Below are 23,635 nucleotides of genomic sequence, written 5' to 3' on the forward strand. Positions count from 1 at the left end.
TTGAAACGCATAATGTCATCATTACCTCATGATTGGTATTGTCGTAATCACTGCATACAGACGAATTCAAATTCGAAATAAAAATAAACTATTGTCTATGGATTCCTCGAGACAGTAGCGAACTACTACTGTTGCGATGAAGCCAAATGGACTATAGCCCTTTTGTTTTATAATTATTATAGAGGATGAAGTCATAGACATCGCTGAAATCACGTTATTTATAATTCAAGATCTTAAAAAAAGGACAAATTAAGAGGCGTTAATGGCAATTGCTGCAATTGTAGAACATGCCAGCAAGAAATATGGAAAAGAGCAGTTTAAGTTTCACTGTTCTAATCATGACATTATCTGAACAATTGCCGTGATTAATAAACTATGTGAACAATTGCCGTGATTAATAAATATATCACATCTATCGATACAGGATTTCGTGACCAGTGATGAGTGCGTCATACCCAGTGGAAATTCAGGTATGATTCAGTTTTTCTGACCTTTTGTCGGTACAAAAGAAACGATTTAACATTTTGACCTGGTGGATTAACAAATACTGAGGGGGATAAAATCAGTGATAATTAGCAATAAGGATGTAATGATGGTAGTACATTAAAGCCGTGTCGGCCAAGAAGAAGAAAGAAAGAAAGAAACCTGTAAGAAAGAATTTCCAGCCCGACAAGGTCCTTACTGGACGAGAATGAAAGAAACATGTAAGAAACAAGGTCTAGTTGGACAAGAAACTGCTAAAAACAATAATCAAGTCGATAATTCCTTTTTGAAATTCGCAATCTGATATCGAAGCAAAGGGCACAACTCGGGTGAACTGTAGCTCAAAAAGAAAGTACAGAGTAGTCTATGTTCGCGGTAGTACCGTTGATATGTAAGGATAGCCTATGTAAAGCCGATGATTTATTTGTGCATTATTTAATACATCCAGGTTGCTCTTCTGTTACACTGCCTGCACTACCGAGTTTCGTATCGTGTGTCGTGGAAGACAACTGTCTCGGATTCCAGTGCTGCGCAAGTGTTGACTTGAAAGTTACACAAATAAGTCAAGGAATCTACCTGACCGTTGACCTATGTAACTTTGTAATATCAGTCGGGTTTGGAGAGTGGTACCTGGATCTGTCACTGTTCACATATCAATGGGGCACCGAAGAAACTTATACCTTAGGGAATGCTGTTGATATCAGGTATTTCAACATGTTCACCCTCCTTTTCATTCCAAATATTTATGAGGGCCTGAAAAATGACGAACAATTTTGAAGTTCAAGGTGTCGATGTGTTTTTATGCCAATACCTCACAGAGTCCTCACACGATGTTTTCGGAGGATTCTTGTTTCCAAAATCCGTTTCTAGGTCCTCGTCATACAGGGGACGATGTCCTCGTTGTTTCGTTCTGTTGTCATACGAAAGTCCTCGGAAGTAATAACAATGTATACACAATACAATGTGTCCGTGTTGTGTGTAGTTACCAATAAGTCATTAAATCTTCAGTAATCTTGGTAACTTTCTTTTTGAATGTATATGAAAACGTTTAATACCCTTTATATAACACGACATTTAAACGTTTTCTGGCAACATTTTCTAACCTTTTGCGAATAATGTCGTTGTGTGTTTTGTGTCTTTTCTATTACGCTGAGATATAATTGTGATTATCATGTTCAGCATCAAAGTCTTAATTTATTCATTTTGTTATGGATACGAAATTGCATTAAAATGCATTTCAAATGCATTTCGATGCTCCATCAGTGTCATAATGAAATTGATCAAGCTTTGATGAGAATATAATGTTGTTTAATTTCAGTTTTTCAGTTGACAAAAACAGCGTAGCAGACATGTTTGTGCTCGATCTTACCTTCCATGTTACGCTTGATGAAATCGTGACAGATTTCGTGATCCTCAATGACATTCAGATTCCCATTCCACTTTGTAATGACGACTTCTTCCTTCCTGGAAATGGTACCATCGAGGGATTTGTGAAAGCTATTGGTGATACTGTTGGACAAACGGCTGTGGATGTCGTATTGTCTGAATTAGGCATTCAGGTAATATTAGTATGTAAAAGACAACATGCTGTGTTTATTGATACATATGTTAAAATGTAATTTTTGCGTTAAAACAAACAATTTAATAATTTATAGGCCCTCTAGTATGTATGGATATTTTTGATGATTATAACACTTTGTAAAACTATATATTTGTTCATAGGATTACATCACCAACAATGAATGTACTGTTCCAGCGACTATTGTGGACCCTTCAAGTAAGTGTATTGTATTTTTTCTTCAAATATTTATATTTATACTAGGTTCTACTTAGTAATTATCTAATTATGAAATTTTATTTCGAGTATATTTTTACTTTAAAAGTGTAATCGATTATTGCTTTATTGAATTTGCAGCGTGTCCTGCTGTTGCCGAAGTGCCTTCCATAACAAATAACATTGAGTGTACACCCACAGAAAACTGTCTCGGAATTGAATGCTGTGTTAATATCGACTTCAAAATTGCAAGGTTGATGCTAAAAACCTGGCTGACTGTAGATATATGTCAGTTTAGATTCGCTATGGGATTTGAAAATTGGTCTAAGAATTTGTCCATGTATGCATATGATTGGGATCTTTCTGGAACGGAGAAAATTGGTGACTTCTTGACGATGAAGTAAGTATTTTTGTATAGAAAGGAAAGAAAGATCAAGCAGAATAGATACACAAAAACATTGTTTTTTCACAAGACTTCGATCTACTGTTACTATTTCTTCAAACATTAGGTTTTATTTTTAATGATCCAACGTGTTTGTATAAACTGATGCAACATTTAATTAGTTAAAATAACTCAACACATAGCTTAGACCAGTTTTACTTCAGATTTCTTAATGTTCACACTTAACAGATTTTCATTTGGCTTACATGATACGGAACCAATCCTTCAAGTATCTTTAACCCTCAACCTTTGCGTCGACAATCACTGTGAAGACATACCAATATTCAATGGGATTAGTATCCCTTTGCCAAGATGTGATGGAAATGGAATTATTCCCGGAGATGGCACTGTGGAAGGCTTTCTTACAGCCATAGGAGGAACCGTTGGGGCAGTCGGTATCAACTTCATTGCAGATCAACTTGGCATTGGGGTATAGGCCTATAATTATCTTTGCTATGAATGTCTGTGATAAGCATTTGGAAATAGATAGCTTAAAGAAACGGCAACCAGAAAATAAATGTATTTCGTATATTAAAAGTTAAATCTATATTTTTTCTCTTGTATTGACAGCACGGCATTACATTTAAAACCGTATTACCTTTTTTTTTAATTGCATAGCGCTATGTGACAGAAGAGGATTGCAGACAAGGGCAGTTAGTGCAAACAGCAAACAGTAAGTATGTAGCAATCATGTTGTTAACATACTGGGGAAAGAAGAACAACGCATCGAACACTATGAGCACAATTTAACATGAAATTACAGTGGAAATATAACAGGCATAAAAACTCCGGACATACCTGTCTGTGCGAAGACTTGAACCCTAGACCTTTAGCTTGTTTAGCTTTCACCATCTTGGTGATATTTCGATTAGAATATTAAAGGAGGATTTCGTGATCCTAGCATCCTCTTTTTATGACATTTTCAGTAGATATCCACGAAAAAAGCTTATTTCCAAAATTTCAGTTGATTCCGATTTTGCGTTAGTGAGTTATGCATGATTATGTGTATTCACTGCTCCATAGACAATGTGTTGTAATTTCGTTCTGGTGCACCAGAACGAAATTCAAATTTGGCGATATTTTTGCTAAACGAATTAATATGCAAGAAATATTTGGTACATAAACATTATGTAGCCAGAGGTATCCAGTGGTGTAAAAATCTCAACTTTTTTGGGGAAAAGTGGGGGGATGAGGCTGTGGATCACGAAATGCCCCTTTAAGTCTATAATTACTCGTAAAACAGAAATGAACGAGTGCAAATATCCAAAGCATAAATAATAATAATGATAATAATAACAAGACATTTATAAAAGCGCACTATTGCACACGAAATCGGCATCTAGGCGCCAAAATACAAAGTTTTTAAAATAACAGATAATTATTATAAAATGACAAAATATATGTACACAAAATGTGGCCATACACTAAGAATGAGCCGTAAAGTCGGCAAATTGTATTTTGAGTTATAGTGTAAAATGTGCGTGAAGGTCGTATCCATAGGTACCTCAATTTGTTGCCACATGTTTCTCATTTGATAGCGCGAGTCAAACACCGTTTAAACCAATCAATAATCCTATTGCTGAAGAGGATAATAGTCTTCTACCTATTTCTATAGAATCCTTAAATAGCTCTAGTCTTTGTTTGCTTTGGTTAAATCCTGTTCCAGTGGTGGGTTACAAAGCATTGTATTTTGTCTAGGTATGTATAACAAACAATTAACAATGAGAGGACATTCCTGAACCTCGTTGACTTGGGGATGATTTGAAATGACCGCATATTATGACTGTTTGATATTTATTACCAGCAATATGGAAAAACAGACACATGTAGAACCGAAAAAAGGTACCATTTTGTTGAAGGAGCAGAGTTCAACAAACCATAACCCCGCTTCTGGATATTGTTTGAAGTCAAATGATATACCATTTTAAAGCTTATGATATATATTTTCTAAACACGAAATAAAACAAAATTGACCGGGCCGACTTTACGGCTGATTCGTAGTGTACGGTCTCAAATATAATAAGAAAAAAAGGATAAAATATACAAATAGATATGTGTAGATGACTACAAAATCTTTATTAACAAAGCCAACACGTCAATACAAAAAGCATAAGACCATAAAACCCACCCCGATGCTTTATCATTTGAGTGTAGCGTAAAGACAGGCAAGAGGACAAGGACAACAGAAATACTGATGTGTTGAGGCACAGAGATGGTTCTGTTTAAACAATATTCAATCAAACATAACAATATAAGCAATTCATTTAGAAACATTTAGAATTTTAACCAAACATACATTCAAGAAACCATTAATGAAATCCGCATGTTCCCGAAAAAACAAGGGCACGACAAAAGAAAGGACATGATAACACGGAAATGCGGAATTTGTAAAATAAAAAACCATGACTAATAAATTGACCCTAATTTTATTATTGGCTCTTTCACAGGTTGTCCGTCCATATCTCTTTCTTTTCCACCTGATATTCTGTCATGCCGAACCACCCAGTATTGTACTGGAATTCAATGCTGTGTTCCTATTGATATCAAAGTCGACGTTTTGTTTCTCAATGTATGGCTATCTATTGATCCTTGTAATTACGAACTATCAATCGGTCTTGGAAGGTGGAGTTATACTAAGGCAATAACAAGAATTGACTGGGGAATAGAAAGAATAGTTAACGTAGGTGATGCGTTGCAAATCGTGTAAGTACAACATTTCATGTTCGTATTCAGCAATCATTGAAACGGGTGTTACTGCTCACGATATTAACTGTGAGCAGGGTTACACAGCTTTCTCCGAGCTTATTCCTTTCATCATTTTCATCATCATCAACGACGTTGTTGTCTCCACGAACTTGCCGCCCTTGTCATTGCCTTAAAAGGGCTATTTTTTTACATTTAGCCGTCACCTCAAATCAAACCTTGCTGTCCTATGCAATAGCCTAGTGGGTGGATCCTTCGAAAGAACCTCCATAGATCATGTATCACGGGAAAGGTTTTTCTGAATAAAGACTGGCTAAGAATGAAATGCAAAATTGGCTCCGAAATTAAACAATTGTGTTCAAAGAGATTCAAATAGTTTATCAAATATGAACATGTGGTACTCGCATTATCCGTCTCCCGAATTCTGACTCACTTGTATATTACAAACGTCACAGAGGACGTTACCATTCCAACTCTCTTAAGCTTGATTGTTAGCATAATTATAATCGATGTCTTAAAGTTTTCATGAAATTGTATTCTCCAGTTACACCGTTTCCAAATTGGATGAAGAGAAATCTTTCAGTGTGGATTTATCAGTAGTTGCATGCATCGATGGCAATTGTGTTGAAAATTCCGTTGTGTCCCAGCTTCTCATTCCTATACCATTATGTAATCCTAATGGAACTCTCCCGGGCAATGGAACTTTTGCTGGTGTTTTTGATCAGTTTGCTGAAGATGCGGCAAATAATGCAATAGAATTGGCCTTAAAATCACTCGGTATAAATGTAAGTAGACGTGTTATATACTTTTATACCTACATAGAATATAGAAAACAAATTCTAAAGCAGTGCTAAAATCATAATCCTAATCATAAATCATAAGGTTGTTAAAGTATATAATATATAATATTGACACAATTATTGTTTTAAATATTACGTCATGACATGACACTTTCTTCTTGATATTTACAGGAATTCCTTAGTGACGCTACATGTATGAATGACATTAGAGAAGGTAAGATAACTGGTTTATTTCAGATCTGTTGGTGGGGTGTGTGTGTGGTGGGTGGGGTGGGTGGGGTGTGTGTGTGTGTACAAGTAGGTGGGTGTGTGGGGTGTGTGTGTTGGTGTTTGGGCGTGGGAGTGATTGGTTTGTTGAACAATATCCATGAGAAATGTGTTACAATCTCAAATTGAACCCTTTTTGGTTGTTATCAGATTGCAAATTTTGGTATTTGGAAAATTTTCGCTCGTGGGCGTTTTAGATGTTTGTTTCTAGAGGAACGGTTAGCTCGAATATATGAATGGACTTTTTATGGTTTTCAATGATAATAAGATCGGGTTTTTGAGCAGTAGGCAGGATATTTGGTGGAAGAGTGCCGCCTGTTATTGTGTATTAGGAAAGGACGGCAAAAATAATACAATTGTCTTTGATGGTTTTGGACAGCATATTAATAATATGTGTGAGGATACTATTGTGCCGCCAGGTGAGAACGTGGGGAGATTGCTCGACACCTTCAAATTCGCAGGAGCCAAATTCTCCAAGCAATTGGTCCGAGAAATTAGTGCCGCCCGCGCTATATTTAAACAAGGGGACAATTTGATGTATCTTTTTACTTTGTGTATATTAAACAGGCTGTCCAGAGCTCCCTACATTGCCAACACAAACGGGTATTTTTTGTGGGCCTACCAATTTCTGCCAAGGCTTTGAATGTTGTGTCGACCTGGACTTAACAGTTACCAGAAAAACGATACGAGTATATCTTACCATCGATTTCTGCAACTATCAAATCTCTGTCGGCTTTGGAGAATGGTTTAAGAACTTTACGTTATTTACCTATGACTGGAGTACAGAGGAAATGCACGCATTAGGCAGCGCTATTATGCTTCGGTAAATATTCATTTTCATACCTTGGTAAATCATTAAAATAACATTTACCGTGCTTAAATATCATATAACCATTAAACACTAGATGCCAGATCATCAGATGAATAAACCAATATTTCAATATCTAAACTAAACCTGATACATTTCGGATCGAGACGTTTTTGTGATAGAAAGCTTACAAAACTATCGTTACACTTGGATAAAAGAAACAAATTAGGAGTTAAAGCAATTGCAAATATTATTGAGTTATTCTCCCATCAAAACCGATTTTCCCGTTCCCTTTAGGAAGCGGGCTCATTGCATCGTGAAAGTTTAACCTCAAATATTATATCTTGTAGGTTTTCAATAGACAAGTTGGATGCCGATAAAGAGTTTGTTTTAGACTTATCATTTCAACTTAAAATCGAAGGAGTTACCACTGACTTTAATATACTTTCTGCGACAAGAGTTCCAATTCCATTGTGTAACGAGAATACAACCTTTTCACTTCCTGGAGACGGATCCATTGGAGAGTTTGCACGAATTTTTGCTGGCGGTTTTTCTCATGCGGCCGTGAACACTGTCCTTGAGCAGTTGGGCCTGAAGGTAACAAATTGATACTTTTGTATATATTTGTACATTTCTTAAATGCAAAAAAGTCGTGTGTGGCACAGACGACTTGCATCCACAAAAAGATCTCAAAATATTCCTTTTGATTTACATTTTTTTATAATTATTGAAAAGCTAAATTTCGTTAAAATGCAGATACGCCATTCAAAAATTTAAGTCATTTGAACGTATATTCGTTCAAATAACAGAACTAAGGCAAAGCTGTGAATTAGTGATTCATTTAGAATCATAAATCGTGTATTCTTTTCTTCGGTAGGATCACCTTTCCGAGCAAATTTGTGATGTACCTCAAACCAACTTAGAAACTACACGTAAGTATTTTTGAACATTTAAAAGACATAAACTTGTTTCTGGTCGAATAAATCCAATTGTATTTAAATTTAGAATTTAGTGACGTCAGGTTACGTTATTTAATAGTGTATATATTATAGAAAAAGGGAATGAGAGGGTCGTAGACAGTTAAGCAGTTATATAATAACAGTACAAAAATGGACTGAAAAAAGCAGATGAAGCTTATACATATTGAGGTTTTTGCATCTCTTGTTATTACTATCTATGATATCCGATCAGTACCTTGAGAGTATCATTGCCTCTCATCTGCTCACGGTTACACTCTCAGAAATAAAGGTTATAAAAGACCCTAAATAACCTTTTTTGTCATTATGGAACCCGCAAGAAAAATGTCTTTATGAAACCTTTCTGGTTCGTTACAGAACCGTTGAGGGTTCCATTATAGAGCACAGATTTTTAGAACCCTTTTTTTTTGAGAGTGTACATAGGGTTTTTTTTTATTACTTTTTTCCATTAGAATGTCCTGCCGGTTTCCAGATTCCAGCTGTTGAAAACATTCTGCACTGTTCAGTAGATGAAAGATGCCTAGGTATTGAATGCTGTGTCAGTCTGGACTTCAAGATAACATCACTGATGTTGAAGACATGGCTAATACTAGACCCATGTAATTTCACGCTCTCCGTTGGGTTTGAGAATGCCATGTTTAATCTTACGTTGTTCACTTATAAATGGGGCAAAATGGATATGGTTGAAATAAGTGAGTTTCTGCATCTAAGGTAAGAAATGGTTTAGTGAAAATATTAACAAAACGTCTATAATTATTAAATCATTGGTGCGCGTTTTCGTATAAATCCATGGCAGCATTTATGCTATTGTTATCCTTAAATGAGGTATGATTACCCATAAGTCAATCAAAGATTCATTTGCAAAGTTTTGCGCATCTACTATAACGTATTTGCGGTTAAATTAGCAAAGGCTTGCAGGAATTATCAAAATAATATATTATGAAAAGGAATAATTACAACATCGATAAATATTATTATACCAATGCATATGGAGCACATGTGGGAAAAGTTGAGTTTTGGGGATTTTTTGAACAAATTGAGATAACTTTACTAGAAGAGTTGCTCCTAGCTCCAGCCTTTTACATTACTGGTAATTTAGACATAATTAATACTCCATCAAACTTCTTTGATACTTTAATACGTTTGGGCAATATTTTGTTTCATTACTTTCAAAACAGATTTTCTATAAACAAGCTCACAGATGAAGATGTTTTCAGTATAACTCTTGGTATTGAATTGTGTATTGACGGGAACTGCGAAGCGGTGTCAGTATTGAAAGACCTCAAAGTACCTATACCTATTTGCAATATTGATGTGGACAACTTTAAGCTGCCGGGAGATGGAACTGTTGAGGGATTTGTTCAACAACTAGGAAACGACATTGGTGATTCAGCTATTGATTTAGTAATTCAGAAACTTGGTCTCATTGTAAGTACATCCATATTACAGATGGTGTGTTAATATTATTATCGAAATTAAAGCTCTGACGAACTGCCATAATCAATAAAGAGGAAAGGCTCGGAACTCATAATTTGCAGTCTAGAGCTCAACATTCATCGGTCTGAGCCACATGAAAAATTGGATCTTAGAAAATCTTTCCTGGCCATGATCACTTCCCAGTGTCTAAGCAGGGCGCAACACTAAACAAGACACAAATATGCATTCGCAAATCAAAAATTTAACCGACTATAGTATTTATTAATTAATTAATTAATTTATTTATTTATTTATTTATTTATTTATTTATTTATTTATTTATTTATTTATTTATTTATTTATTTATTTGATCTTTCTTCCTCTCAGGATTTCTTCTCCAGCACTGACTGTAGGAATGGTGGACTGTCTGTTGCCGAGAATAGTACGTTTTATAGTGAAAAAGATGCGACATAAGTAATATAAAAATTGGAACCAAACATTATTGTTATCAATTCTTTAAACAATCATCAAAAATATTGTCACTTTCTTGACCAACGCCGATGAGAACATGATATATTTGTTTTAATTTTTTTTTTTAATTTTTTACACACGTTTACTATAGATTGTCCATCTGCTAATCTACCAGTTTCATCCGATATCCTGGCTTGCCATCCAATTCAGCATTGCTTTGATATTCATTGCTGTGTTGCTATAGACATCAAAGTCACTCAGATATTTGTGAATGCGTGGTTAACGATAGATCCTTGTAATTTAGAAGTCTCCATTGGTCTTGGAAATTGGATTTACAACGAAACTACTACGTTTGCTGACGATAAGGCCGTGATAAAATCAATACAAGTTGCTGAGAGCTTAAATATTAGGTAACACATCAAATATCACATGGTCATATTAAACCAAAAATAAAAAACGAAAAAAATATAAGTACTAAATACGAAACACTTGATCGCTCCTTGGCAATGTACGCAATTATGTCAACATATTTTTTTCACCGCATTGTGCAAATATAACTAAATATACACATCGTATTTACCAGACGTTGCTTTGCGATGCGGTGCGGTGCCGCACTGCATCGTACTGCAAACTACTGCATTGCGATATCGCAATAAAGTTAAATACATTTTAACCTGGAAATGCGACGAGTTGCGTTGAGTTGCGGCAAAAGTAATCGATATATCGGCATCGCAAAGCAACGCATCGCAAATGCGGTGGTAGTATGAACGGACCTTAACTTGACGGCAGATTCATGTTTCAAATATTATTATATTAAGGGTTGACTAAGCATTGTTCCTCGAGGCAGCCAAAAAGTTCGATTTCATTGTCTAAATCAATATATTTTTGAAAAATAACACCTTGATGTTTTGAAGAAGTTCAGCTTACAAATCATATACTTTGAAAACTCAATTTATTGTGGTATATGTACGTTTTACGAAGTTGATGTGCTTTCAGACCTCTTTACAACATAACTCAAGAACCACAGGACCTACAAAAGTATATCTGTGATATTTAAATCCTTCCACACGCTCGCTATATGATCAATGCAATTTTTGCTAAAGCTCACTACCATTCACAGGATGCTGTAAATGGCCAAATCGCAACAGTTGAAAATAGTTACTAACCTTGAACTTATTCATTGACAAATCAAGAAGGGTACTAAACCTCGCACGATTTTTAATTGTATATGTTATTCTTTTCGAATTTTAAAGTTACAGCCTCGTGACAGTTGAGGCTGAAAAGGCCTTCTCGGTAGAGCTGGATGTGGTGATCTGCATGGATAACAACTGTGAGATCGTCTCAATTCTGTCAGATCTGTTGATTCCCATTCCATTTTGTAATACTAATGATACCCTGCCCGGTGGTAGTATAGAGTCCTTCGTGAATCAGTTACCAGATGGTGGAATCACAGATGCAGTCATTGATATGGTCCTAAAGACATTCGGTTTAAGTGTAAGTAGAAATTTAATTATTATAAATAATGATTGTATTAAACTCAATTCCACTCAAACCATTATAAAAGATTATTATTTTGACGACACTCTTCTTCTGCGGCAAAATGTAATACTCGTTATAAAACGATCATATATTTTACAGGAGTTTATAACTGATTCAGTATGTGTTCCTTCAACAACCGGAGAGAGCCAAGGTATAGTTTCAATATTTCCGTTGCTTATTAAAACGACATTGTACTGTCAATTGTATAGTATACCCATATCGGTGATAACAAAAAAAAAAACAAATATAGCTATATGAAAATATATTAAGAACACAGAACAATGACATTGATGAGAAGACTATTGAGAAAGACTATTGAGGCCAGAAGTAGTCATCCACTTAATTAACTAATTAATAATACAACAAAATGATATAAAAATCTTCAATATAATATAAGCATAATAAACGACGAAACAATATTTAGAAATCAAACATAAAAACACTAGCTGCTCCAAAGATGCACACAGTTTACATTTGATTCGTCTAATTCATTAAATATGTCTTGTAGTTTGTAGTATTTTTAAGTCAATAGAATTGCAAAGGCAGGACACCTTTATAGACGCAATAATAGTTATATTATGTCATTTAGGGCTCCGTCATATCGACATCTATTTTTAACTAAGTCGATTTGATGTGATAATTTATCTTGCCATGTCGACATACAATTTTGGCAGGTCAACTTGGTGTGGTAATTTACCTCGCCATGTCTACGTCAATTTTTATTAAGTTGACTTGGCGTGATACATCATCTTGTCATGCTGACATCTATCTTTTATTAAGTCGACTTGGCATGATAATTTATCTTGACATGTTAACATACAATTTTTAGTATGTCGAATTGGCGTGATAATGTATCTGACCATGTCGACGTAATATTGATAATAAGTTGACATGTCAAGATAATTGATCTCGCCATGTCATGCATGTCGTCAAGTAGGATGGCACTAGACGCTTTTGTAGAGTATGATGCGATACTTCTTTAATGTATATAACTGACAGGTTGCCCTGGAATCACGACGCCCAACAACTGCAACATGGATGACAACTGCCTTGGATTTCACTGCTGTGTCAATATTGATTTGAAAGTCATAAGGAAAAGTGTTGAAGTTTACTTGACATTAGATCCGTGCAACTTTGTGATGTACGTCGGCTTTGGAGAATGGCTTTTAAACAAGTCATTATTTACCTATAAATGGGGCACAGAAGAAAGGTTGGCTTTGGGGAACGCCATCAATATCAGGTAAGATTTAATTAGGTTAGTGTTTTCTGAGTATATTTTGAACTATAAATATCTGGCACGTACTATGGCATGGGACGGATGTGGGGGGGGGGGGGCAGGATATTTGGTCTGGGCAACTACTTGAGTTTGTACGGTTTATGCATATGCATTTGTAGCTCTACGAAAATGTGACATAAGCAAAATGTGGAGATTTCCTGGTATGTCGAGGGGAGAGAAGAGTTTTGGCTCACCGATAAGGAGAGGCTAGTCAGCCCCTAAAAAACTTAAATCTCCCATTTTAATAATCTATTTTTAACAGATTTACAGTAGATAAACTGACAGAAGAAGATCAGTTTGAGCTGAGTTTATCCGTGGAACTTTCAGTTGATGGCGCAACAACTACCTTTCCCGTGCTAACCGAAACTAATATACCCATACCATTATGTAACAACGAGTCCTCCTTTGTCCTCCCTGGAGATGGATCCATTCAAGGATTTGCAAGAGATATAGGTGATAATGTAGGCCAGAGTGCCGTGGACCTTGTTCTGCTGCAATTAGATTTAAAGGTAGGATTATATTACATGTATCGGTGGCACATAATACTTTTCATTAAAATTGATATTGATTATGAAAATAATGAATCGCAACATTTGCAGGATCTTATTGTTTCAGATTGTTTGAGGTACTTGCAATTGGTAGGTATTCGACAATCTTTAACAAAATACATGATAATAATTTTCTTAGAAAATAGAGATCTAATGTGCAATTCTAATGTACTAAAACACCAAGGAAACAGTTTTACAAATCTTCGAATTCTGCATCTATTTCGCAGGAACATATATCGCAAGATGAATGTGTTGTTTCCCAAGTCAATATATCAAATACAGGTCAGTATAAAATTATATGTCTGTGTATTTAATTCATATGCATGAATGGTAGGTCTAGAATTCAAGACTAGCACAAAAGTCAATAAAATTATAACATTGTGGAAAAGACAGCAGCACAGAAATAAATACTAAACTTATTTCAACTTTAACACACCACTTACTATTTTAAAAAAATCTCCTACACCAACATTGTGGTGTGTGGGTTTTTTTCCAGACTGCCCTGCCAATTTCAACGTGCCAGTTATTGAGTGTTCGGTGAATGAAGCATGTCTTACCTTCGACTGTTGTGTGAATTTGGACTTCAAGATATCAACACTGATGTTGAAAACATGGTTCAGTTTAGACCCATGTAATTTTCAATTCTCTATCGGATTTGAGCAATTATCCTTCAATTTCAGTCTATTTTCGTATGAGTTTGGCAAGATGGAAACTATTGCTATCAGTGATTTTCTCAGAATCAGGTGGGTCCAACATTTATTCCATTTGAAGTTTTTGAAAAGCCTGCGCACACTGTTTTTGAATGTTTTGATTTTAGGGTAGTACCCAGAGCTCTGGATAGCACCAATATTTTTGAATAGCCCGCGCTCGAACTCAAATGCACAGTACATTTCACAATGAATAACGGTGTAAAATTCGTACTAATTGGCCAACATTACCACGTATGACTTTGGAATGTTACCGAAACAACTAAATACATACACAATATAAAGGCATAATGCCTAACTTAAAGTTGTACCTCCTCCACAGATACGCAATTGACAAGCTTCATAACTTATTCAGTCTTCACCTGAGCATAATTCTGTGCATTGACGATGTTTGTGAGCGTTTCATTGTCTTCAAGGACCTAAGAATTCCTTCGCCATGGTGTGATACAGACTACACCAGTATTAGTCGCCCTGGTGGTGGCACCATAGACGGATTTGTGCAATATCTCGGGGAACAAATCGGTGATACAGCCGTATATGTAGTAATGGAAAAATTGGGGCTAAAAGTAAGTAATCTTTATTCTGATTCTTGTTTATTTGAAATTGATTCCAATACCAACATTTTCTTCACTGACCGAATTCATAATTTTTATCCTTTAATAACAGATCTATGTAAGCAATGAAGATTGCCGAGAAGGAGCTTTAAGTGGCACGGAGAATAGTAAGTGTATTGATTCATTCGTATCTAAAGTGATTTTTGAAAATCATCATTTATAGGACATCTTGGTCTATGCTAGACCTATGTTATGTTTGGTTTGAAAACTGTACTCTGATTTTTTTTCTAATCTTTCTCAGATTGCCCAGTCATGCCTGAACCTGCTTCATCTGGCAAAGCTACTTGCAAACCGACAGAGTATTGTACCGGTGTGAAATGCTGTACCGCAATAGATATCAAGATCACACAACTGTATGTTAATGCATGGATGGATATTGATCCTTGTGACTTCAAAGTTGCTATTGGTTTCGGCGATTGGAGTCTCAATATTTCAATGATAAATCATGACTGGGGAGTTGAAAGATATGCTACTTTGGGAGATTCACTGCAGATAATGTAAGATTTGGGATCATACTCGAATTTAGGATAATATGACTTTCTACATCTGTTCAAATGCAATTGGAAATGTGTAAAGTACAAACTTATAAAATACGCTAAAACCAATGTAAACGTTTTATTGCAGGTATTCAATTGATAGATCGGAAGATATGAAGAATTTTATTATGAACCTCTCTGCCATCATCTGTTTTGATGGAAACTGTGAAACTACATCCATATTATCACACCAACTTGTTCCTAAACCATTTTGTTATGAAAATGGTACCTTAGCACTTCCAGGAAATGGTACAATAGATAGCTATCTTCACTTGGTATCAGAAAATACAGATGAAACGGTTGTAGACATGGTACTTAGTGCTCTTGGAGTAAAGGTATGGTATAAAGCTGGTTAATGTGCTAGATTCTCTGATAAATTCGTATTTTCCACAGTCAAATACGTAGTATAATTAGTTTAAAAAGCTTGGGAATATATTAGAGCCATACTTTCCAAAGTCAAGTAGACTATTTGATTATAGTTTATCTTGAAACATTTTCCTAAATTACAAGGTATCCCATAAAAAAAAAAGGTTAGATGTAGAAAATAAATTGCATATTGTGATGGTACAACAAAACAGATTTTATTTATTCATTCTTCTTGAAATTGTTTGCAAAGTTTCAACTCTATATCTTAAAAGCAACTTAACTTATGACCAAACGATGACAGGTGACAAGAGTGACTAACCATCAAAATGTCGTAAGAAAGTTGAACACAAGCACACCTTTGTTTTTCTCCTTTTTTGTCACTTTGAACATATTACACTAAAGAACTATATTGACAAACTAAATATTGCACATCTGAAAATAAATCAGTTTTAGGGCTTCTGACTCTTGGTGGTAACAAATAAAGGAAGCTGGACATTAGAGAGGAACGTCTTTATGGTGAAGGCATTTCTGCACGCTGTATCTCCTGTCATCAACATAATGAAATTAATAACAATCTTTTGCATTTAGGCTTTGTTTAGGTTTTATTGAGTTGAAATCGCTGCTGTGTTATATACTGTAAGAATATTAACCATTTTCTTACTGAACTCTTGACAGGTTAAGTCTCAGTTCATCAGAATAGAATACTGCATCTGCCATGCTATGGTTGGGCCTACTCAAGTGTCACCAAATGCATGCATGGTGGTAATGAACCTTGGGTTGTATTAGGCCTATGTCACGTAAACGGCTTACTCAGGAATGCGGACTAAGTACGCAAGTTGTGAACTTGACATTCACATGGGTACTAGTAGAGGGTGCAGAGATTGTGTCATGAAAAGAACATAACTATATTTATGTTAACATTAACTTAGATTATTTTCAAAATTCTACATGTAACCTTTTTTTGGAACACCCGGTATAAAGATGATGTAAATAAGAATGGAATCATATTAAACCCCTTCGGATTCGTTTCAGGAATACGTTACTGATACTGGATGTCTTCTGCCGTCTAATGAACCAAACTGTCCTGGATTAACTCTGCCAGATATCAACGCAGACGGAGTTTCTTGTGACATTGATGCTCTGTGTTTAGGATTTCAATGCTGTCTAGACATGGATTTCATAGTTACTCGTCGGAATATCAAAACACATATTACAATAGACCCCTGCGACTTCAAACTATCGGTTGGTCTCGGAGAATGGTTCTTAGATGTTTCTTTTTTCACTTACACGTGGGGAACAGAGATATCCAAAACACTTGGACGAGCCATTAAGTTCTCGTAAGTAATTAGATTTTATGCTAATCACCTACTCTATGTGTGCAACCCTATTTAATGAAAACGCAAATCATAATTTTATATATCCGTTTAATTGATTGTTTTTGGATAAATACATGAAATCGATTGGTAAACAATAACATGGTAAATACCTATTCTAATTGTATATCTTGAGTGGAACATAGCTCTCCTAATTTTCCTAACGTATAATATACTCTAATTCAAAATTGTATATAATTGTTAGCCATTATTACTTACACTTCCTTTTATGTCTGCTTTATCTTTGATTAGATTTAACATGAACAAGTTTGACGACACTGGAGAATTTTCGCTTGACCTATCCATACAGCTTACTATAGAGGATCAAAAACAGATTTTACTATCTTATCAGATGTTAGAATGTCCATTCCTATATGTAATGAAAATGCTACGTTCTCCCTTCCCGGAGATGGATCTGTAAAGAGTTTTGCTTTAGCGTTAGGAGAAACTTTTAGTCAAACGGCAGTGGAAGCTGTCATGAATCATCTCGGAATTATTCAGTATATATCAGGACAAACCTGTTCAGTAACCCAAGTAGATCTACAGAAAACTGGTGAGATTTGAAATTTTCTATCACTTTTATTTAAATTCTGTCTTTAAGCGTCGCTTACTTTGTAATATCATCTTATGTGTTAGATATTTTACACAATGACAGCTAACATACGTGACTGAACACTCTTAATTAACTGATTTCTTATAGATTGTCCATCAGGTCTTGTCCTACCATCACTAGACAATATCTTGACGTGTGGAATAGAAGACATCAGATGTCTTGGTATCCAGTGCTGTGTGAACATAGACTTCGCAATCACTAAGCTGATGATGAAAGTCGGGTTATCATTAGACCCATGTAACTTCCAAGTCTCTGTAGGATTTGAAACGTTTAGTAGGACAGTAACTTTATTCACACATAAATGGGGATCAGTGGTGGAGCAGCGTGTCAGCGATGCCTTGGTTATCAGGTACGATGACCACTATTGATGCAAATGTGGACTTTCTTTTGTTTAGTATGATCTTGTTTAATAATATAACAAAAACAACTTGCTGTGAATGGGACTCGAACCCACAACCTCCCTTTTAGTACTATACATGTATATAATACACAGTCATCAACATAATTAAGGTGCATGTTATGTTCACCCCTGTATATCCTTAGCAAAGACAAATTATGTTAAAATTAAAAACAGCAGTCACACCTGTCTCTGATTTAAAACCTCATTTGTTGAAATCGGTTGAGAATTAAAGACACGGTGATCGAAAACCTAAGGAAGGAACGAAATCAAAAGTTGCATTTTAATGTTCTAATCAATGGAAACCACAGCGCTAGTTTTCTTGTTCAAGAACGATTTGTTTATAAATGAATAGGGCATCCAATGGAGCAATTGAAACTTTTGAATTTGAACCTTCCTTGGGATTTCGGATTACCCGATCGATTATTTCTTGATCGAGTTTGACGAATGAGGTCTTAAATACGAGCTAAAAGACGCGGCTATTGGCTTCTGGTTCTAATTATGACATATCTGTATTTGTTTATGGTATACATGGTGAACATAGATTCATTCTGTTGCTGTCTCTATATTAATATGTATAGGTGTTATATTTTATATGTGTGCTTTTTATCGTAACAGATACTCTGTATATAAATTAGAGACTGCCAATATGTTTAGCATCACATTGGATATCATTCTCTGCATTGACGACACTTGCAACACAATTCCCGTCTTCCGAGAAGTCAAGTTCCCCATTCCAATATGTAACATAGATTTCAACAACTTTGTGCTTCCTGGCGACGGCAGTGTTGCCGGTTTCGTTGAACACCTTGGTGGTAAAATTGGGGATTCTGCAGTGGAGGTTGTTTTGAAGAAGTTTGGGCTAGAGGTAAGGAATGCATATATTTAGCTTACTTGTTTGTTCGTTTTTCTTTATGTGCATATTTTAGTTTGCTTTGTTTTATTTCTTCTTTTTAGCCTGTGTTACTCATTCAGTGGATAAAACAAGCAATCATCTGGTATTCCATGAAGCCCAGGGATCGCAACAATGAAAACACCAAGATACATTAAATATATAAGTTTAAAATGTAAACAGTTTTAAACACCTTACAATGCTATTATACTACCATAGAGTTATATACAATCATCTGTTATAAAATATAGTTTTCAAGTTATGACTAATCACTAAGATACATGATTTAAAATAGAACATTACCAAAAAAAAAAAAAATACATGCATTGAGATATCAAAATAATAAACTCTACAGCTTGGCAAGAAAAATTTTAACTGAAAATATCTGAACATGGTTTTTTATATATCAATATTTTGATTTGCAGGAATATTTTGGTGGTCTGTCGTGTAGTGCTTCACTTCTATCACCTTCAGGCGGTAAGATATACTGATCAAATCCTACATACTTACATATTAATTCATTTGAACGCTTTCTTAGTCGACAACGAGTTGAAATATTGCTTGATTACTTGAATATTGAAGTGCCAATCAGTGCCATGTTATCCAATATGCATTTAAAAATATTGATGATTACTTTTATTTAGCTTGTCCTTCGATCGTGATCCCCAAGACTACAGATGCTTCGGTGTGCCAAGCAAGTTCTTCATGTCTAGGCGTGACCTGCTGCATAGAATTGGATTTGATCGTAACGAGGATTCGAACCCATGCTTGGATTCTTGATAAGCCATGTAATTTAGTTATGGCTATCGGCCTCGGAACATGGAAATATAATATATCACTAGTATCCTACAGTTGGGGGGAAAATGAGACGTTATCCATTGGAGATGCAGTAAAAATAAGGTAATTTTAACCCGTTCATATTAGTAATTTCACTCAAAACGAAATAGGGATAAAATGTTAAACGCAACATTTACGTTTTCAAGGTATTATGCAACAGTGGCATAGCGTCATAGTTCCACGTCCCTCATGCGCCCAGTAAAAAACGACCAATTCATAGAAAAAACACCCAAAATCGACCGATGCCCCACCATCAGAACGCGTCCGTCGGACGGCGTGGTTAGGAAATTAGCACGTACGAAGACAAAGTAGCTCATATCGACATGCCGACGGGCTCTACTTATACACACTGCAAGTAAGTCGCATTTTTGGATCTTAACATTAGAATGCCAATAACCGTTTAATCACGCATGCCATTCCCGGAGCCACTATAGTGATGGTATGGCAAAATATTCCTCTATTTAGATATTCAGCAGATAAACTAGACGATACGAATGAATATGTTCTTCAACTGACTGTAAGCATCTGCCTTGATGGAACATGTACCGATATTCCGATTGCCAACAACATCCAAGTTCCTATCTCCCCGTGTGGCAATGTCTCTGTAACTTTACCAGGAGATGGGACAATAGATGGTTACTTGCAGGAGATAGCCAAGTATGCCGGAGAAAATGGAGTCGCGATGGTGATGCAACACTTTGATTTAGAGGTAAGAACTAAATATTCATTGATATATCATTCAAACAATATTATTATTATACAAAGTTAAATCGTAGAAACCTTTCTATGTGGTCATTGTTAACATTCGCGTAATGATTATTTCGGGAAAATGTTTTGGGTAGGCCTATGTTATCATGGTTATGACTGTCAGAACATTTGTCGCTCACAAAACTTAACACAGCTGGTATGATCTCTTTCCAATCATAGTGTTTTGAACACGAAATTCTTTATTTATATCTTTTGTGTTTCAGGATTTCATCCTTGAAGATCAGTGTGAAACTTCAACCTATATTCAAGATGGAAGTACGTATTAAAAAGGAAAAGACAATTCTTAGGTTACGCCCCTTTTCAGTTTGTTTGAATCCAATTTGCCTGATTTCAGCAAATAATATTCCCGGGATAATTATATTACATATTGTAACATTTGCCGGGGAGGACGCCCTCAATGTACAATTTAGTAAACTAACATACCCTGAAAAAATCAAGTCTTTAGGTGCTGTAGTTATGACATAATTCACAACACTGTACGTACACAGCGTGCATGAAAAGTCATAACACATAAAAAAGGACCGAACAGACTCACGCTCGACAGAGTGGGACGCATTGGCGTCATATGCGCTGGTATCAAATAGCGAATTTCTTTGTTTTGCCTAATCTGTTCGGATCAAATTAAGAGGGGCTATATCTGACAATTTGTGGAAAAGAAATACAAATCTATTTTTATGGAAATGTTACAACATGGCTTTAATTAAACTAGGTAAGGAGAATTGTAAGGAAGGATGTCAACCCACAGGTCTCAGCACACTTTACACATTTTCGCTGACCACTGTGTCACAAGACACACCTTATATATAATTTTATAACATTCTGGGACGAGGCTAAAAACACTTGATACTAAAATTGATAACAAAATAAATGTCTATAAATACATTAAATATCTCTATCCTTGGTTCCAAGTTTATACTTAGAAGTGTGAGGCCAATGCAGTGTCAAATAATGGGTTAAAATGAATACAATAGTTTGATTTGTATTTATGAAATTACACGACGTTCTTATCTAATTATGTTTATTTACTTTTCAGGCTGTACTGATATAAGTTTACCAACCATTAATGGTAGTGAAGCATGTGTATTGGATCCTTGGTGTTTAGGCGTTGAGTGTTGTCTTAACATGGATTTCCGAATTGCTCACATCACAAGTAAAGCCTGGTTTTTGTTAGACCCATGTGAATATGATTTGTCTATCGGAATAGGGACATGGTTTCGTAATATATCACTGTTTTCTTACACCTGGGGAACAGACGAATTGAACCCTATTGGAACTGCTATTACCGCAAGGTTTGTAACTCTTTAAAATGTCTGATCCATAGGAAATACATTAGTACATTAGTTCCAGCGTCTCTCTTTGGCACACTGTTAATGCAATCAAATTGTCAACAATAATTACCGATCTTAAATTTGTGAAAGGAGGCTCTTTCAAGGTACATTTTTAATGTATAGGCTGTCTTACCTGTATTGCTGATTAAAATTAAGAAAAACAGCAAGGATGGAATCAAAACTCAACCGACGGTCGACCGCACCGGTTCCGGGCGGTTCCGTACGGTTGAAACCGGGTTCTATTGTTCTAAACAATGGAACGCGGTTTAACCGCAACCGGCGGTCGAGTTTGGTTTCATCCCCAAATTTTGACTCTTAAAAAGTGTAAATTATTTTTAAAATAACATGCATATTTTCAGCTACAATATAGACAAATTAGATGCCAAAAGAGTGTACCAAGTTGACTTATCTTTTCAAACAAACCTCGAGGGCGTCATTATGGATTATCCCATACTAAAGGAGACACAGATCCCTATACCGTTCTGTACAAAGAACTTCACAAGGCTACCGGGTGATGGTACAGTACATGGTTTTCTGGAGATACTTGGTGGGAATGTTGGACGGACAGCAATCAATCTTGTCCTGGCCTATCTTGGTCTCGAGGTAAATTTTAGAAAGTGTTAAATATCAGAGCACTTTTTAAAAGTTGTCTTTGGAATCTTAAAAAAGTTATTGGACAGAAACTATAGGTCTACTACATTAAAAAAATATTTTGCTTATTGTAACCATGGCAATAAAGCATAATGCTATGTATTTTGCTTTCATTATTTTCAAATAAGCATATTCTGTTGAATGCCGTAATATTCAGCTGCTAAATTTTAATTGTAAAATTTATTAAATAATACTAATAGTAATAACAGTTACGAATGTTTTCCATGCATTTTAAAGCCGAAATAATGAGGTATTATCGTAAATCCAAAAACAACAATAATAGCAAATTGCTATACTAATCCCAGCAAGTTGGAAAAACATTACAAATAGCCAAAGTAAGTTTTGAACAAAATTAATGAATTAATTAGTTGTTAATGTCGATTAACTGTTTCATTATATTCATCTTGTTACAGGATATAGTCGGTGAAACCCAGTGTTCTGTGAAAAAGATCTCTCAAGTATGTTTCATACAGGCTGTATCAAAATGATTAGTACCCATCAGTCCCAATGATTATGGACATAACTACCATATCCAATTGCAACAAAAGATCCACCTAATTTGTATAATGTGTGTACTATATAATTTCGGGTCATTACGACTCGATCCAGTGTTATATTTGGAGCAATTGGCTATTCAGTGGCTATTCAATAAACATCAAAACTAATGGGTACCAATCAATTTCATACAACCTGTAAATACAAAAATTGCGTGTAGTTTAAACATTGTTTAAATGTATAATTTTCAAATATTAACTCTCCAAAGCCACGCGTTCTCTAAAGTTACAGTGGCAACAACAAACGGAAATCATTGTATTATTCCCTACTGGCAGAAATCATAAGAATTTGTGCATAGGGTCTATAAGGTATGCCGATTACAGAAACCTACGGAAACAAAAATTGCGTGTAGTTTAAATAAACAATTTTCAAATGTTAAATTTCCAAAGCCTCGCGTTCTCTAAAGCTATAGTGGCAACTACGAACGGAACAAATAATCTGACCAGCCATTTTGCGGGGAAATGTCAGATTATTTGTTTCAGTAGGTTTTATAA

The 23,635-nt window shown here is 35.4% G+C and overlaps 2 protein-coding genes across 2 annotated transcripts; both read left to right on the forward strand.

The window, feature by feature from the left end:
- The first annotated feature begins 423 nt into the window (after nucleotides 1-423).
- Nucleotides 424-17,068, forward strand: LOC140154455 (uncharacterized). The gene is made up of 28 exons (XM_072177023.1): nucleotides 424-470; nucleotides 932-1,187; nucleotides 1,802-2,042; nucleotides 2,206-2,260; nucleotides 2,399-2,657; nucleotides 2,889-3,129; nucleotides 3,318-3,372; nucleotides 5,147-5,402; nucleotides 5,947-6,187; nucleotides 6,374-6,416; nucleotides 7,037-7,292; nucleotides 7,628-7,874; nucleotides 8,155-8,209; nucleotides 8,707-8,965; nucleotides 9,433-9,682; nucleotides 10,058-10,112; nucleotides 10,293-10,551; nucleotides 11,395-11,635; nucleotides 11,780-11,831; nucleotides 12,680-12,920; nucleotides 13,219-13,465; nucleotides 13,732-13,786; nucleotides 14,001-14,247; nucleotides 14,534-14,777; nucleotides 14,878-14,932; nucleotides 15,067-15,322; nucleotides 15,450-15,696; nucleotides 16,760-17,068. The coding sequence occupies exons 3-28, from the start codon at nucleotides 1,833-1,835 to the stop codon at nucleotides 17,066-17,068; spliced, it is 4,935 nt and encodes a 1,644-aa protein (XP_072033124.1). The 5' UTR covers nucleotides 424-470; nucleotides 932-1,187; nucleotides 1,802-1,832.
- Nucleotides 17,069-17,384: 316 nt separating this feature from the next.
- LOC140154456 (uncharacterized) lies at nucleotides 17,385-23,074 on the forward strand. The gene is made up of 10 exons (XM_072177024.1): nucleotides 17,385-17,653; nucleotides 17,801-18,062; nucleotides 18,729-18,978; nucleotides 19,428-19,479; nucleotides 19,647-19,902; nucleotides 20,305-20,548; nucleotides 20,811-20,862; nucleotides 21,641-21,896; nucleotides 22,295-22,538; nucleotides 23,000-23,074. Exons 1-10 carry the CDS (start codon nucleotides 17,461-17,463, stop codon nucleotides 23,072-23,074), a joined length of 1,884 nt encoding a protein of 627 aa, XP_072033125.1. The 5' UTR covers nucleotides 17,385-17,460.
- The last annotated feature ends 561 nt before the right edge of the window (nucleotides 23,075-23,635 follow it).

This window comes from Amphiura filiformis, chromosome 6, assembly GCF_039555335.1.
Source record: "Amphiura filiformis chromosome 6, Afil_fr2py, whole genome shotgun sequence".
In the NCBI taxonomy this organism is placed as follows: domain Eukaryota; kingdom Metazoa; phylum Echinodermata; class Ophiuroidea; order Amphilepidida; family Amphiuridae; genus Amphiura; species Amphiura filiformis.

Coding starts and splice junctions, on each gene's coding strand:
- LOC140154455 (XM_072177023.1), top strand. CDS start 1,833: ATGTTTGTGCTCGATCTTACCTTCCATGTTACGCTTGATGAAATCGTG. Junction 6,188..6,373: donor TAAAATCACTCGGTATAAAT/GTAAGTAGACGT, acceptor TGATATTTACAG/GAATTCCTTAGTGACGCTAC. Junction 10,113..10,292: donor ACTGTCTGTTGCCGAGAATA/GTACGTTTTATA, acceptor CGTTTACTATAG/ATTGTCCATCTGCTAATCTA.
- LOC140154456 (XM_072177024.1), top strand. CDS start 17,461: ATGTCCATTCCTATATGTAATGAAAATGCTACGTTCTCCCTTCCCGGA. Junction 19,480..19,646: donor ACTTCTATCACCTTCAGGCG/GTAAGATATACT, acceptor ACTTTTATTTAG/CTTGTCCTTCGATCGTGATC. Junction 19,903..20,304: donor GGAGATGCAGTAAAAATAAG/GTAATTTTAACC, acceptor TCCTCTATTTAG/ATATTCAGCAGATAAACTAG.